At 29.5% G+C, this 16912-nt stretch overlaps 1 protein-coding gene across 1 annotated transcript; it reads left to right on the forward strand.

Annotated features, from left to right (window-relative positions):
• Positions 1 to 12049: 12049 nt before the first annotated feature.
• Positions 12050 to 15695, forward strand: LOC123301031 (protein spaetzle 4). Its single transcript, XM_044883758.1, has 3 exons — positions 12050 to 12058; positions 13681 to 14783; positions 15242 to 15695. Exons 1-3 carry the CDS (start codon positions 12050 to 12052, stop codon positions 15672 to 15674), a joined length of 1545 nt encoding a protein of 514 aa, XP_044739693.1. The 3' UTR covers positions 15675 to 15695.
• Positions 15696 to 16912: the final 1217 nt, after the last annotated feature.

Genomic DNA, 16912 nt, shown 5'->3' on the forward strand with positions numbered 1-16912 from the left:
ATCTGAAACAAAAATACAGTAGCCATAAAGAGAAAAAATATTTTTTACTGGCTTCAAAGAAACGTTATTTATTCAATTGAAAGACCACAAGACATGGCTGACTTTTTTGAGAAAATGTCTGTACAGTTTTTTTTTTTTTTTGGTAATTTGATATTTGTTTTCAATAGTTTAAAGTTTAAAACAAATATTATTTAAGATTTATTACACAAAATAATTCACCGTTAAATAAATTTATGCACAATTTTTATTATTTATTTTAACTTTAAACAGAAATAGAAGAAATGGTCTCAATTTATTCTAGTCCATTTTTCTTTTAAACTCTATTTCCGTCGGTTTTACGTTTCAAAGTACTTAGATTACGAAAATCTTCGTTAGCTGTAATGCAAGAAAGTTTCCAGAACTTTTCTCCGAAGCTATAAGAGATAGTAATTTGAAAAACTATACGAGATAGAAAGTCTATAGTGCCTAGCTTGCAAATAAACATTAACCCTCTTCCCACCCCTTTAATGTTATCAAATCGGGTTGGTAAGAAATTTAACACAATAAACCAATAACTGAAACTTTCCACCAAACGCCTTGTTTTTCTAAATATTAAAAAGGGTAAATTGTCAATTCGTAAAAGCTACAAACTGGGATAGAAGTGGAATAATTTACAGTGAAAATGTAAATCCAAACGCCAATGACGTCATTATATCCGTCAACGCGAGCAGATGAAGAGCTGATAAAATATTCCGATTGGCTCTCAGCCTAAACGGATATAATGCCGCCACAAACAATCATAAGTCGCTTGTTTTAAACCAAAAATCATTAATTTTTTTATAACTAATTTATAAAAAAATGAAATTGATAATATACTATTTTATTAAAATCTCGATTAAATTATTTGATTAGTAAAGAAAACTATTTTTATATACTATTTAGTGTTACAATAATTTCACCGAACTGTTAGCAGATCATTTAACGAGATTGCATAATTTTATATATTTATTAGTAGGTTAATTATAAATAATTAACATTTTTTATTTAAAAAAAAAAAAGACAATTAACTGATTAACAAAGAGAATATAATAAAAATATTATTATTATATAAATAATATTATTAAGTTATTTCATTTCATAAATATTTTTATAACCAAATTTTGTTCTACTTGAAATCAGGTCGTAAAAAAAGACAATTTAAGTGGGTTTTTTATTAATAATATTTCAGATCATAAGATGGTGACAACTTAAGTTGACTCATTTTCTCACTTTTGCTAGAAAAGTTAGGTAAAATTTGTAATTAAATCACAAGAAAAGTGAAAATTATTTTTTGCCTATTATAGTTTTTAAGATATTAGCTCATAGCCGTGATATTCGAATCCAGAAAAATTGGCCGTCTAATACTTTGAAAGACATAAGTCTGACAGTCGAATGGATGCAATTTTTGTAATATTTGGATCGAAATAATCTTAGAAAATGATTTTTATGAGAATCGGAAATAAAAATAAATTTTGATTTTTTCGAATTTATCCAAAGGGGTACTCCTTAAAAAAATAATGTTGATGCGGCGAAAAAAATTCAGTAGGAGAAAATACGCTCAGATTTTTTAGCTTTATAGCTGTGATATTCGAATCCAGAAAAGTTGGCTATCTAATATTTTGACAGGCATAAGTCTGGCAGTACCAAAAGATAAATTTTATAAAATCGATCTATACGCATATACTTGGCAAATTCTAGAGGTTCTATGCAAAAGAGACCCTTTTATGGAACACACTATATAAAACAGTTTTAGGTCATAATTTTCGATGTTTCAGCTATGAACAATAATGTATTTGGCAAGCAATGTATCAATGACTTTTTTATTATTGATCCCAATAAATAATATTCTATTGTTTTGTTGCTCAACCATTTTGTTCTACTAGCTTTTCTGGCTATTATTGCAGCTTCGCATTCTTCATCGAACCAAGATCTCCTATTTACCTTTGCCTGGCCTTGTAAGGTAGTCCCTGCCATCTCCAATATTCCTTCTAGATATTCCCAGTCTTGATTAATACTAAGGACTTCATCATAACATTGTAAATTTTCATTAATTACCTCTTGGAATTCAGTTATCTTATTTTCGTTTTTCAGTTGCTCCGAGTTGAATTTTATTCTTTTTGTTACAGTTTTGTTGACTGTCTTCGGTTTCTGAATTCTCAATTTTGCTGCTATCATTATGTGGTCAGTGTTAGCATCAGCTCCTCTATAACTCCTAGCGTCGGTAATGGTTGTGAAATGCTTATTTTCAATTAGGATATGGTCTATCTGGTTTGTCTGTCCAGTACCCGGTATTATCCATGTGCCCTTGTGAATATCTTTATGTTGGAAAAATGTTGTTACAATTTTCATCTCGTTTTCCATAGCCAGCTCGATCAGCTTTCTTCCGTTCTTCCGTTCCGTTTCGTTTGTTATTTTGTTAAAAGTTAAAAATTTATAGTTTATCTTTTGTTGTCTAAGTTATAATCCTTTTCATGCAAAAGTGTGAGATAGTTGTTTTTTTTGAAAGTCTCTTACGCCACATAGTCATAAGTGTTAAAGTTTTCATTGTTTTTTAACTTCTGTGGACTGGTAGTTAATTAAAACCAAAATACGTGAAAAATTTATAAAATTTGTGATTTGTTAAGTGGCTGCACTGTATCATGTTATGTTAACGAATTGTATGAGTGTAATTTTTATGGTTACGTAAACGTTTTGATACAACGTGAATATACGTTTATTTAACATAAATACTACGAAAAGAAGCAGAGGGAGACTAAGTCTCCACAAAAGCCATGGGCCTACTAGGCCTGTAGTGCTGCTATATATATAATAAATAATATTAGTATTATCTAAATTTATGAATCATCTACGAATTTATTATTTATTTAAAATATAATTATTATTATTATTATAAAACGCCTATTAGCAAAATGCTTGTTAAGTGTGCATAAATTTCTAACGCGGACGATTCCGTATCATAGCATAATTCTTGGATAGTTTGATTAGGTATAGATAAGTAGCAGTCTCACTTACGGAGGTATATGAGGGAAAAATGACTCTCTCTTACTAAGGGTTTCTGTTTCTCGCTAATAGAGGTTTTGGGAGCTTAAAATAACGGGTCCTGGCTATTACTCTCACTTATAAAGTTTTCTCACATACCCAGGTTTGACTGTATTTCAAAATTTATGTTACTGAATTCTAAAAAATTAAAGCACGTGTTTAGATTCACGAATCAAATATAATGTAATATAAATAATCTTCACTTAAAAAAAAAATTTATACCGTGTGATTTTTTAAACAAACTAAACATCCATTAACCTCAAATTTTGACCTCCTCCTCATTTAATAAAATCAATTCAAATGTATGTAACTTTTTTATTCATCTGGAATATCTAAACATTTTACCTGAGAGAAAAAAATTAAGGAAAGTCCATACAAATTTTGGTCAATGTACGAACCGCTCCAATTCCTTGGTGAGACCGAGGTATAAATTTATAAATGGCCTAGAGCCATGCTACGGTTATAGTTCAGTACTGTTGGAGGGTCAGAACTTCTGGAGCCCTTCAAATCAATTTCAAAAATTAATCCAACAACTCTTTCTACGATTATTTTTATTCATACCGGAAAAATAACGTTTTCATTTTATTTCCACATTGGAACTGATCGCCATTGAAAATGGTAGGGACAATCAAATCGACGCCAGCGCTTACAGTGGAAAATTTTGGCATAAAAGGTGGCTATTATGATTAATTTTCAATTTTAAATAATTTTCAATTGGAAAATTTCCAACCCTTTTTTAAGTTCATTTGCCATCTATAAAGCATTTTCCATTTTGTATTGATATCAAACGGCGATCAAATTTACTATAAAAATTCGAGTAAGACGTGAAGCAAACTATCGAAGTAGCTCGAAAAATTGATGTGCTTCAGGACCAGAGTCTCGATCGGTTTTTTGGACTAAATACCAGTATATTCTAATATTTTTGGCGTTTATCCCATGCTCGATAAAATCTATAAAAATCTGTTTTAGCGACTGGACTAATTGTGGGATGTGTAGGATATAAAACTTAAAATAACGGATAATTTTTTTTTTTCAAAACTAATCATAATTTATTATTTACGATTTTTTTTATAATAAAATACATTTATTTTTACACTTGGCCAGGATTTTTTAAAAGGTGTGGATTTTAATTGATTAGTATTTTTTTATAGCTTTTATTAAAGAGAATATTTATCTTCTGAGTCAATGAGAATATATTTTTTTATAAAAATATAAATTACATTCTTGATTAATAATTATCAGTCGTAATTATCTGATTATTAGAATTTAATAATTGTAGCTTTTTTATCATATTTGAATCAGGATAAAAATCAGAGAAACTTTCGTTGTACTTACATAATCAGTGTTTCGTATTATTATTATTATTATTATTATTATTATTATTTATTTTCACCATAAGATACAAACGTACATAGGTATAGTCAACATGAAAATTAAATAAATTAAATTAAACTATATGGGCACGACGTTACAATATGCTTCTTTAGCTCACGTTTAAATTTTGGCATGCTCTCTATGTTTTTTAACTCTCCGGGAAGATTATTGTACAATTCACTTCCAATAATTTCCGGAGAGTTTTTGAACTTTTGCAATCTATAGTTTGCAATATGCAAATCATTATTATGACGAGTGTTATAATCATGTATTTCATTTCTAAGTGGTAGGTTTTGATAATTTTTTTTGATAAATATTAATAGCTCGTAGTAATAAATGCCATAGAATGTTAGCAAATTATTCCGCTTAAAATGATTAACACATGATTCTCGATAATCAAGATTAAACATGAGCCGAATAATTCTTTTTTGGAGTATAAATATTCGTGTGCAATCTGAACATTGTCCCCATAATATTACACAATACTGCATAGCAGCATATACAAACGCATAATACACAGCCAATAATGCTTCAGTGTTATGAGTTTGTTTTAATTTTTTGATATAAAAATAAGCCGTGCCTAACTTTTTACACACTGTGTCAACATGTCGATTCCATTTCATACCTTCATCCAGAATTATACCTAAAAATTTCATTTCGCTTACTTGCGTAATCGGATATTTTATTGATGACGTAATAATTGATGCATCAATAACTTTATTTTTAAAAACTAAAAATGTTGTTTTAGTCATATTTATAATTAAATGATTATTTTTGCACCAATCAGCAAATTGTTGTATTACAATATTCATTTCATTCATTAAACTATGTATATTATCTGAAGATAATATCACAGAGGTATCATCTGCATACATTAATAATTTACCATACTGTATAAAAGACGGAAGGTCATTTATGTAGGTCAAGAACAATAATGGTCCAAGATTTGAGCCCTGTGGAACTCCAATGTTGACACAGAGTGGGCTTGATTTTATACCTTCAACATTCGTTATTATTTTTCTATTATCTAAATAGGACATAAACCAGGAAAGTGGAAGTCCTCTTATACCAAGACTTTCTAATTTATTTAACAAAAACCTGTGATTTACCATGTCGAAGGCTGAAGTTAAATCAAAAAATAGTGATAAAACATATCTTTTTTTATCAAGTTCTTTTAGAACATGATGCGCAAATTCATTACTTGCAGAGCAAGTAGAGTGTTTGGGTCGGAATCCATGTTGGCATTTAGTCAAAATGTTTTCCGTTTCTAAAAACTCAGAGAGTCTATTGTACATATAAGTATCTCGTTTTATGGACGTTCTTATGTATAAAACAAAGAGGGAACGTGTACTGTGTGCTATGGTGTATTATAGTTATGTGTTAATGTGTGTGATTGGTATTGTATGTGTACAACTTTAAGTGATGGGTTTGGCCGGCTGGGTTCATGTGTACACATATACAATCCCTCTTTGTTTTATACATAAGGACGTCCGAAAGAACTCTTCTTACCTCATATAACATAAATGGCTAACGAAATGGTTTACAAACAGTATATTTGATTATATTTATAATAATAGATAATAATAGGTCTTTGTTCTGATGTCGATTTCAATACGTCTTTCGTTTAAACTTGAAAGTGTGCGAGAATAAATGACAAAATTTGACATCGATTGATAAACATGAAGTCTCTATGCTAGTCGCAAGTTATGACGTCACCACGTGCTATTTTTCTCTCTTTCAATTTGTACAATTAAATCCTTCATATTTACATAGTTTTTCATGTTATCCAAAAATTGATTTCACACGATGTTTTAGCTCAATAACGAACGTCGATTGAGTCAATAAAAAAATTTTAGGACAAAGGCCACTTGTATGTCTAATTTTATTTTCCATTAGATATACACAAAATCAAAATTCTCACAGAAAACTTGTTTATATTTTGTAACTGCGTATTTACTTCCTTGAAGGCAACTTATATTGCTCACATAATGTATTCTACTACAAAAATAATACACTCAGACATTGGATAACATATACGAAATGTAATTTGCAAAAAATAATATATAACATTTTGGCTTCGATTGTCATGAGTGGTGAACTTTGAGTGAAAAAACGAATGCAATTGAATTCGATTACTCTCACATAAACAAACGAAAAAATAAAATAAAAACCCGAAATATAAGTAAAAAGTTTTAATATTTTCATTAAAAAACAGTAAATTTTATACAATATTGGAAATTATTTAAAAATAAAGAACATTTTTTATGGTTGATACTTATTACCACTATTTTTATAGCTCTATGCAAGAACTCAAAATAGGTAGGGTAAAATAGAACTCAAAAAATCAAATTTAGACTTAGTTTGCAACAATTATTCTGTTTGGGTGCTGTAATTTTTAAAGTTGCAATTTTGAAATTTCTCTTTATGGACGTTGTTGATTTAGGACTATTATAAAATCCACTGTGAAGTTGTCCTTCAATGCTTTTTGATACATAACGAGCTATACCATTTACAAATTATCGAAAATTTTCGATATATCATATAGTTTATTCGATATTTTGTATAACTCAAAAACCTACCCGTAAAATGTCAAATTTTGGATTTAGTACATCTTGTAGTACACTTTCTTTTTTGTACTTTTTAAAGGGTACAATTATAGCTACTCTCCCCTATAATCGTATATCCTTATTAATATTATAAATGCGAAAGAAAGTCTGTTTGTCTGCCTGTGTGTTATGAAATTACCCCTAAACTACTGAACCGATTGAAATGAAATTTGACACAAAGATAGTCTAGAGCCTGAGGCTACTTTTTAATGCGCTAAAAGGGTTGTAAGGGGTGTAAATAGGGGATGCAAGATTGTAAGGTAATTAATTCGTTTTTAACTCTAAAAGCTTGAAACTTATTTTTTAGGATTTTGATTAGATATAAATAGTGATGGTTATAACCCAATAATCTTTGTATTTAAAATTGAAGTTGTCCAGCGAAGACCATCCCCACGATAGCTTCTTATTATTAATGAAAACTTAATTTCCAATATTGTATAATGTAAAAATAAATAAATAATAATTTCCTCTCTGTATTTGTTGGTTTGTCGTTTTTTTTTTTATATTTTATAAATGATTATTAAAAAACAGGTTAGTGCACTTGCTTTGCTGTTTGATGATGCTTTAAAAAACCAAACCAATATAATAATATTATTAATAAGTAATAACAACCTGTGGTAAATATGACCTTTATGTACCAGATCGATAGCTTTTTGATTATTAAGTAAACTATTGTAATCACTGATCAAGTTTAGTAACATTTATTTTACTAAATTTTAATTAATTAAGAGTTATCACATAACAAAAATTTAATACAGAACTACAGGCATGCTCAGGTAAACAGATTATTAAATACATATAATTATAAATGGTATATTAAGATCCATGCAAAGAGTGACACCCTGTTCAAAAACTATGTAAAATATAATAAACTCAATGCAAACATTTTTTTTCATAGAAGATGCTTTTTATTAAAAGGCCTTAAAGAGTCCGTGGACTTGATAACTCAAAAACGAAAAGAGATATCAAACTGAAATATAGGTCAAAGTTTTCTTGTAAACCAGGGCTTCTTAAACTTTTGTAATTGACGACCCCATTTATGATTGCGAGTTTCTTGACGACCCCATACAAATATAAAAGATTTATTTATCAGGAAACAATATACATATGAAAATATATAAGTTTAGAATTCGTTTTGAAACATACAAAAATCTAAAATAAAAAATTGCACAAAAAATTATAAAATTGTATTTATTATAGTTTAAAAAATAAAAGTGGATTCTGACCGTCTTAATTCTCTCGAATATATTCAAGTAGTTGCGTGGTAAGTATTAAATTAAGTTAAAAATTTAATGAGATGGATATGCCTGTTTTTTATTGCATAACAAATCAAATCTTGGTGGAATGTTTGAAACTGCTGGACGTAAGACCTCTTCAACATTTTTTATCGCTGAACGATATTGGGATTTAATATGTGTTAAAGCTGTTTCTTCAGCAATAATACCTAGAAATTTTGTTGATAATTATTTCGGCTTCTAGAGATTGACAAAAATAAATTTATATTTTTTATTAATTCCAATAACATTTCATAATTCATAGTAAATGTTATTCAAGTTATTATAATACTCTTAATAGAAATGCAGGTACAAACAATCTTTTCGAACTAGAAGATTTTATGATATATTTATCTCCGATAATTGTTATTTTATCTTTATAACAATAATTTTACAAGCTAAAAAACATTTTCTGTTAAATTGTATTTTTACCTCTCGCGACCCCAGAACTTTGCTACGCGACCCCAAATGGGGTCGCGACCCATAGTTTAAGAAGCCCTGTTGTAAACCGTTAGAGATAGAACAAAAGTGTAAATACAAAAAATATGCCCTATAAAAAAATAAACAACTTTTGAATAAAACATTTTTTCGTAAACATCACTGTTTACCCGTGAGATCGCAGATTAGGACAAAATTTGATTCCATGTTCTCCAAAATTATTAATATGTCATTATATATATAATTTAACTTAATAAATGGTTAAAAGTCTTGAAGATCTAAAAAATGAGGAAGATTATAAAATAACCTCCCACTTTCCAGGACGAAATCCTGGATCCGCCACTGCTCATTGTAAATAAGAAATATTAATTTTAATATTTTAGTTGAAAGTTAAAAAATATTTGTAACATGTACATACACATATATTATATCTACATTACCGACCAAGATTTTTGATAGCTTATTTCATCCACTCACAGGTGGCGAGACTATAGTTCGCAATATACCTTAACATTATTTGTTTTTTTCGATAGGTGTTTTCGATTTTCGAGATGAAATCAGTAACATTAGCTCAGAAAGTAGTTAATAATTGTAGACAAGTAGACTACACTAGCTGATAAAGACAACAATATATATATGAATTAATATTATAAGTAAGATAAAGACGTATAGATAGATGAATTCGTTGCCGCGTTGCGTTTTAAGTATAGTTGTGTGCGTCTGGGTCGGTAGGTATATAGTTCAATTAGCAAAGCGAGTATATAAAGTAAGCGAACGTTGTTAAACAATCAATTTATTTTATTCCATAAATAATAATTTTTTTTTATTACTATGTGTATTCTTATATTTTATTATATATTAGCTGATTTCCGCGTCTTCGCTGCGTGGCTCACCATTAATGACGACAGTATTCTCTCTGTTAGACACACAACCTAATAATTCCTACCTATTATTATCACACAATTTTGCTGTTACTACAGAAATACCAAGAAGGCTTTCCTTTACTTTATATTCCTTTATATTTAAAATTAAAGTAAAGGAATAATAATTTAAAAGAATAATAATTAAAGGAAAGACGTAGTCATGTACATTTTAAAACGGAGCCTTTTCGAAAAAAATCGTAGAAGAAAGTTTCGTAGACTCGTCAAAAAGAAGCCACTTGCGAAGTTTCAAGTATTTATCATTTAAAAAGTTAAAATTGACTAACGACGCGAGTTGATAACTTCTAATTATTAAAAAAAATACAATAAATATGTTATCGTTGCTCTAATGTTTTTTCAAGTTTCGGCTAGGTTGAAGTTTTAGGCACCGCATTTGGGACCAAATTGATACCGCACCGAAAACGAAAATTCGGTCGAACACTGACATTAAGTTACTTATTTAATTATAGGCAACTTAGGGTTTTTTATCTTTTATGAAGAACAGTCATACTCACCACGACTTTATTGATTCGATTATAAAATTTTATATTAAAATATAAATTATTGTAAACCAAAAATATGAAATTAAATCACATACTAAAGTGAAAGTAAGAAATTAGTGCACTAGTAACACTGAAATACCTACGATTTCAAGGTAAACTTTTTTTTTCAAAGAACCTTTTTTCTTTTAAAAATAAGTTGATTCATTCTAAAATATAATATTTTTTTAAGAAAAAAATATAGTTCACGCACGTAGCCAACAGTGTATTCACAGTGGCGGCTGGCGGATCTAGATTTTTCGGAACTCAGATTTTTGGATTCACGTAGAGTAACTTTTCCATTGTACCCGACTTATTAAGGATGTATGAGCACGATAGTGGGGTGAATTGTGTTATAACTTGACAATATAAGATGAAAAGTAAGAATACAATTTTTCGATATCTGGAGTAATTTCTAAATAAAGAAAAGTTAAAATTTAATTTCATTATTTAGCTTTCGATAATTCGAAAACCAAGGCAGATATCGAAAAATTGTATTCTTATTGTTTGTCTATATTCATGAAGTTATAACAAAATTCATCATCAAAGTCGAAAATAAGGTACGAATAATTTCAACCCTAAATCTAAAATTGCCTTGGTGCTTGTAATACCTTAAGCTTAGTTGTACCATTTCAAATGAAAAACCCTTTTTATTATAACGAATCTTTTTTTCGAATTCTTTGAGAATTTTAATTGAATTTTTAAATGCCAATATTTGATTTTTTTTTTTGCAATAATTATTTTGTACAACGGGATTTGTATTTTAAAAGATTGTATACCTACAGTCATATCTTTTAGACACATGCCACCCAATTAATATGACCAATGGCAATTAATTGACCAAAAGACAAGACAACAACAAAAAAAGAAAGATTTTTAATTATTTTAATTCCAATACAGACGTTCAAAATGTTTATAGAATTTAAATTGAAACAAAAATATCTTTTATTAATTACAAAAATTAATAAAATAATTTATTTAAAATATATGTGTTAATTATTTTTAAAATAAATTCTATTTTATCGGCAATTGCACTTTAACTAGGTCGACACTCGACTCACTTATCTGATACGAAAAATAAAACATTTTAAATTTTAATGAAAATAAAAAATACTTTTTAAGGGACAAGCTTTTAATGTACTTACAAGTAGAAAATAATTTTTCTTATGGGTTACTCATAACATGACTATTTGTAAATGCTAGACGCTTTCAATTGAAACTATCAAGGATAATTCGAAGCGCCTCAAGCTTTTACTAATAATCATGTGTGCTTTTACTACCTAATAATCTAATTTTTGTGGGATGGGAAAATCAGATCATACTTACCATAAATTGTATTGTCACGAGAATAAAACAAGTGTGACAAATTTCAGCCTGATAGTTTTTGCGGAACTGGGTGAAATATTGAAGGGCATAATTGCAAAATTCAAGGGCATACATACATACAAGTGAAGTTAAATAAAAGCTTGTAAAAAGATGGTAAAAAGTCGAAATAGAACAAATTCGGAGTTTACCACCCCAAAAAACATTGCATATGCAGAACAGAGCATATTTCTTTTATTTATTGTGATTTTATCCAATTTGCACATAAAAGTTTCGATCTGGAAAGATAGAATCGAAGGAGCGAGGAAAGTTTGTTAAACGATGAAATAGAAATTACAAAGTTAAAACGCACCTATTTCTTTGTAAAATATAGATTACAATAGATAGGTGTTATATTCCTAAAATAAAACATAATAAACTATTCAAGAAAGTGAAAGAAGAGATTTCATTATTAAAATTAAAACTAACTATTATTTACACGATTTAACAACACGTGACCAGACCACCGATCAATGGACATGGTGACGGTGTGACCACTCACTCCACGACCAATATGAACGAGGTCAATGTAATTTAAGGCCAAGGACTTTATCAGTTTTCTAAAATCATCAATTTATTCAAAAAATAAAAAAAGTATTGTTTTTACAGGTTGATTTAATTATATTCATTTAAAAAAAAAAAAATAGTCAACAAAAGAAAGGCTGGGTGAAAGTAAATTTTTCGCGCTTTTTCATTTCGCAAATTTTCTAAAATGCACACTTTAAACTTAGTATAAAGCTTGTAACGTTAATGGTAGAAAAAACCAAAAGTACATATCTACTTGTCCGTCATAATAGCACGAAATAAGTTGGCGAGTATAAGATATTTAATCATATGCAGGATCTTTAAGCAATTAACTCTATTAGTTTCTATTTTCACTTGTATTGAATAAATATATTAAAAATTGAGATATTTTTTACATACCATGGATTATCTCTGTAGATTTGATCTGTCTTTATTTACTAGAGTAAATTTTTACCCAGCAATAAAATTATATCCGACACAAATACTCATCTTACTTCCAATTTTTTTGGCTCCAGTCTCCCAATATAACTCTATTGAACCGAATACTTTGATAAGTTATAAAACATAAGCTGTATAAATTGGGAATAATTTTGCATAAAAAAATAAAATTTTGTAGCATTAAATTACCATTTAGTATTTAACTATAGGCAATGTACAATACATTTATGTACATACATTTGCATATATTCATTATAAAATCATTATTTTTGTTGTTATATTTTCCATTAGTTTTTATATTTTTGAGATATAATATATTTCAAATAATGGACTAAATGTTTTTGTAAATAATAAACAAAATTACATAAGAAACTAACCGTTACCCGATCGCTTAGATCAGCAATTCTAAGTTTATAGACAAATATCAACCCAATCCCTCTTGTCGTCATGTCTAAATCAGGATCAAAAAGAGATGGGACAATTAAGAAAGTTTGAGCTATAACTCTAAAGAGAAACCAAGGCCTTAGGCTTGTCTTTTTTCTTAGACCTGACTTCAACCTACAGCTTCACATTTAAACTATTATTGAGAGGTCAAGAAGGGGGACCCTAAAATAGCAAGAACTGCCGCATGGAGAAAAAATATATTATATGAATGATTCTTAACTCAATTTGACAAATCTTTCAGAAGCTACAGGGTTACATACAGACGCACCAACGGTTACATAAATATGATAAAGATGACAAAATAAATTGAATTTGAAAAGAGTTTTAATTGTTTTTCTGGTCATTAAAATTATCTTTTTAGTTTTTTAAACTTACAAAAACTTGATATTAACATTCTTAGACAATAATTTTAAAATTGTTTTGCGATAAGTTTAGGTTCAAAAAACTCCTAAATCTTTAAATATGCTGTATACTCACCTATACTTTGATTGATAAAAAATTTCTACCAAAGTTGTTCCATTTTGTAAAGAGAATAATGTCTCCTTTTAAATTTTATTCTAACTCTTACGATTACGTGTCTACTAAAGTTGGCTAAATATGGAAAACTTTTTTGTTAAAAGGTTTACGAAAATGTTATTCGGTTCCCTTATTTAACGTTTTATTTATATATATTCAGAACTGAAATAATTTTTTTTGTTCACAGCTAGCCTTACTAAATGTAAGTGGTATATTTGGCTCAGAATATGGATATGATTCAGCTTCCGCTTGCGGACGTGAATTACGGCAACAACGTGCTCGTGAATTACCATGTGATTTTAGTAAAGAAAATTGGTGTGATGTCCCGGGCAAATCATATCCTTGGCAAGCTGTACGACGCTTTGTTAAAGAAAATCATGGTCTAATGCGTCGTATGTATGGAGATTATGGTCATTATTCTGTATTATCAACTGAATTCCATCAAAATAACGATGATATTACGCGACTACACTTTACCGAAAGCTTTCGACATTTTCGAGGTGATAATAAACGTGTCAACTCACCTAAATCCAATCCGAAAAGTTTTTATTCCGATGTAATCGATGCAAATATCTATTTAGCTGATGATGAAAATGAATTTGATTTAGATGACGAAGATTTTGAACCTAGATATCCTAGAAACCGGCGAGGAAGGTATCTTCGACAAGATGATGTACTATTGAATACGAAATTCACATTCGCTGATGCAGAATTTCGTCCAAATGATTTATTTGCTCATTTACGACAGAGCACAACTTTGAAACCGGTTCGAACACCTTTAATTAAATTCCCCGATGCCTTAGATTCGCAAAAACATGTTGGACCAGACCCAGTAGTCCAAGAAATGCTGAGTAACGATCTAGATTCAAATGGAGGAATTTTTAATATCAACAATTATACAATTATAATTTTGGAATCGGCGAATGTATCAACGCCGATAAACCAAACAGGTGTACTTAATAACGTAACGTCGACAGAAGAATCAGTGGTTACTACATCGACGGAAAATACAACGGTATCAGAGGAAATAACAACTGAGTATATAACTACTGTAGAAGATATTACAAGCACAGAAAATCTGGAAGAAAATACAACGATAAAATTGAATCCTGATGAAATACATGTATCGTCAACTTCGATTGATTATCAAGAAGATACTAAACAAGCTCAGCCAAATCTGCAAAGTGGAAATTCTGCAGATGACATGGAAACGAGCCAATTGTTTCAAGATACCGTTGCCGATCAAGAATTTTCTGATAGTGAACCAGCGCCTGTTAAATTAAAAGGAGTGTAAGTAATAGTTTTAAAGAATTTTAATTGTTCCAGAATAAAACAATCTTGGAAGAACTTTATTGAACGCATAAATAATGAGTCAAAATTTTGGCGGATGTCTTGGTGGCGGTAGGAATAACTTAGAAAATTAGGTCTACCATAATCTCTAAAGGAGAATAACTCTTGAAAACTTCAACCACTATTGAAAACTTCATGAATCATTTGTAGATGTTTAAGAATAGCTTCTCAGTGTAGCCCTAGGTGTCATATTTAGCGATTGTAATGCACCTTAGCCATATTTTCTTGCAGCAAAACTACTTTAGCCTGTTAAAAAATTTTCAGAATAAATAATTTTATCGAAAATGAGTTAAATTTGGCTAGGAATATCCAAGAATTGAAGTTTATTTTATGTATTTAAAATTTTTCCACTCATTTTTGAGTTTTTTTTCGAAGATAACTGTTTGTTTTTGTTCCAGGAATGCTTGCCCGGTAAAAGAAGAAGTGGTTGCACCATTTTGGGCAAATAATACACGTGGTGAAGTGTTAGCATTATTAAATTTATACCCATTCGAACAATACGTACATTGGGAAAAATGTAGTTTCGAACATCGACAGATGTACTGTCGTGAAGGTTGCCGCTGTGAACAACAGTATCGTCTCCATCGGTTACTTGCATACGATCCAAGTAATGAGTGTCGTGGTATATTTTCCGATTGGTTTCGATTTCCCTCATGTTGTGTATGTAAGTGCTACGATTTACCAACTGAATTTCGTGTAACATCACGAAGTCCACGTGATCGTGCCATACCAGCACAGAAACCACAACGACAAGCTAAAATTGATCCAGAATGGTATCGACCTTCCACAGCATCACAAACTCTTAATAATGACGATGGAAGTATCTTGTAGGAAAATTTTATAAAAATTTGTTGTGCCAAAATTGTTTTTTTATAAGACTTGTCTGTAATATATTTAATTATAGTTTTATCTTTGATTATTTATTTTCTAGATTAAAAATGCTCGATTCCATTCACTTTGATACCTTACATACCTTGTTGACTTGGGCAAATTAGGATTGTGGTTCGTTAAATTCAAAAACGAGTAATTTGGTTGGTTTATGTGATGTTATTAGGATATTATTTGTAATATGACGAAGCAGAATTGAAGGGAACGTACTATTTTCGAGCGTTTAATCAAAGATAATGGAATCGAGCATAATATTTTAATTCGATCGTACAGAATTTAAGAATCATAAAATTGTATCATATTTTGAAATGGCATATTATGGATAATCCGCGTTCTGATACTATCCGTTCTTTTGTGCAAGCAATATATACTGCCAAGTTTGGTTTTGGTAAAAGATTCAGTTAAGAATACTTGAGAAAGGATATGGAACCAGGTTTGAAATCGCATTTCATGAGACGATAGTACGTTTTGAGGAATCGTTTCCTAAACATAAGTAACGTAGGACAGAAATCTGAACGTTTTGCTGCTTTTAATGTTTTCTTACAGCTGGAGTGTTATACATAACTAGCTGATGCTGATACATAACTAGCTGTTTTTTCTTGGTACGTTTCTGCTGAAAGTAAACCGTAAATCATGCAACAATGGGAAATTTTTCTCTTTGAGCAGAAACCCTAAGTGAACGTGTTTAAGGAATCTATTATCCTCTCTTAAGTTTTCTTGGATCTTGGCGGTACAAATAGCCCTTTAATAAAAAGAAAATTTAATTATACTCATTTTTTGAGCCATCTTTGTATTTAATTTTCAATATTTTTTAAAGAGGTTTAATTGTAAATTATAATCAGTAGATTATTGGTTCGAAAACACTTTCTGCTCAATATTAAACTTTGAATTTGTTCTGAGAGAGAACTTGTGGAAGGCTCGTGATGCTCAATATATATTTTTTTTTCGTACCTATATTTTATTTAATATTTATTTCGCCAATTGTAATTTTCCTGTTTAATTTTTGTATTTAAAAATTAGCTAAGGCTCCATTTACAAGTAAGCAACGTATGTCGCTTGATATGTTTCATATCTAACATAGCAAAAATGCCGTAAGGTGTGAAATAAAAAGATAGACTAATGTGATAAGTAATTCAACATTTGGAGACAATTATCCTTACGATTTACGATTAAGGAATACA

This window comes from Chrysoperla carnea, chromosome 5, assembly GCF_905475395.1.
Source record: "Chrysoperla carnea chromosome 5, inChrCarn1.1, whole genome shotgun sequence".
Taxonomy (NCBI): Eukaryota; Metazoa; Arthropoda; class Insecta; order Neuroptera; family Chrysopidae; genus Chrysoperla; species Chrysoperla carnea.

Bases quoted from the DNA above. Each gene is read 5' to 3' on its own strand.
- LOC123301031 (XM_044883758.1), top strand. The intron at 14,784-15,241 runs GTAAGTAATAGT...TTTTTGTTCCAG, and splicing joins CCTGTTAAATTAAAAGGAGT to GAATGCTTGCCCGGTAAAAG.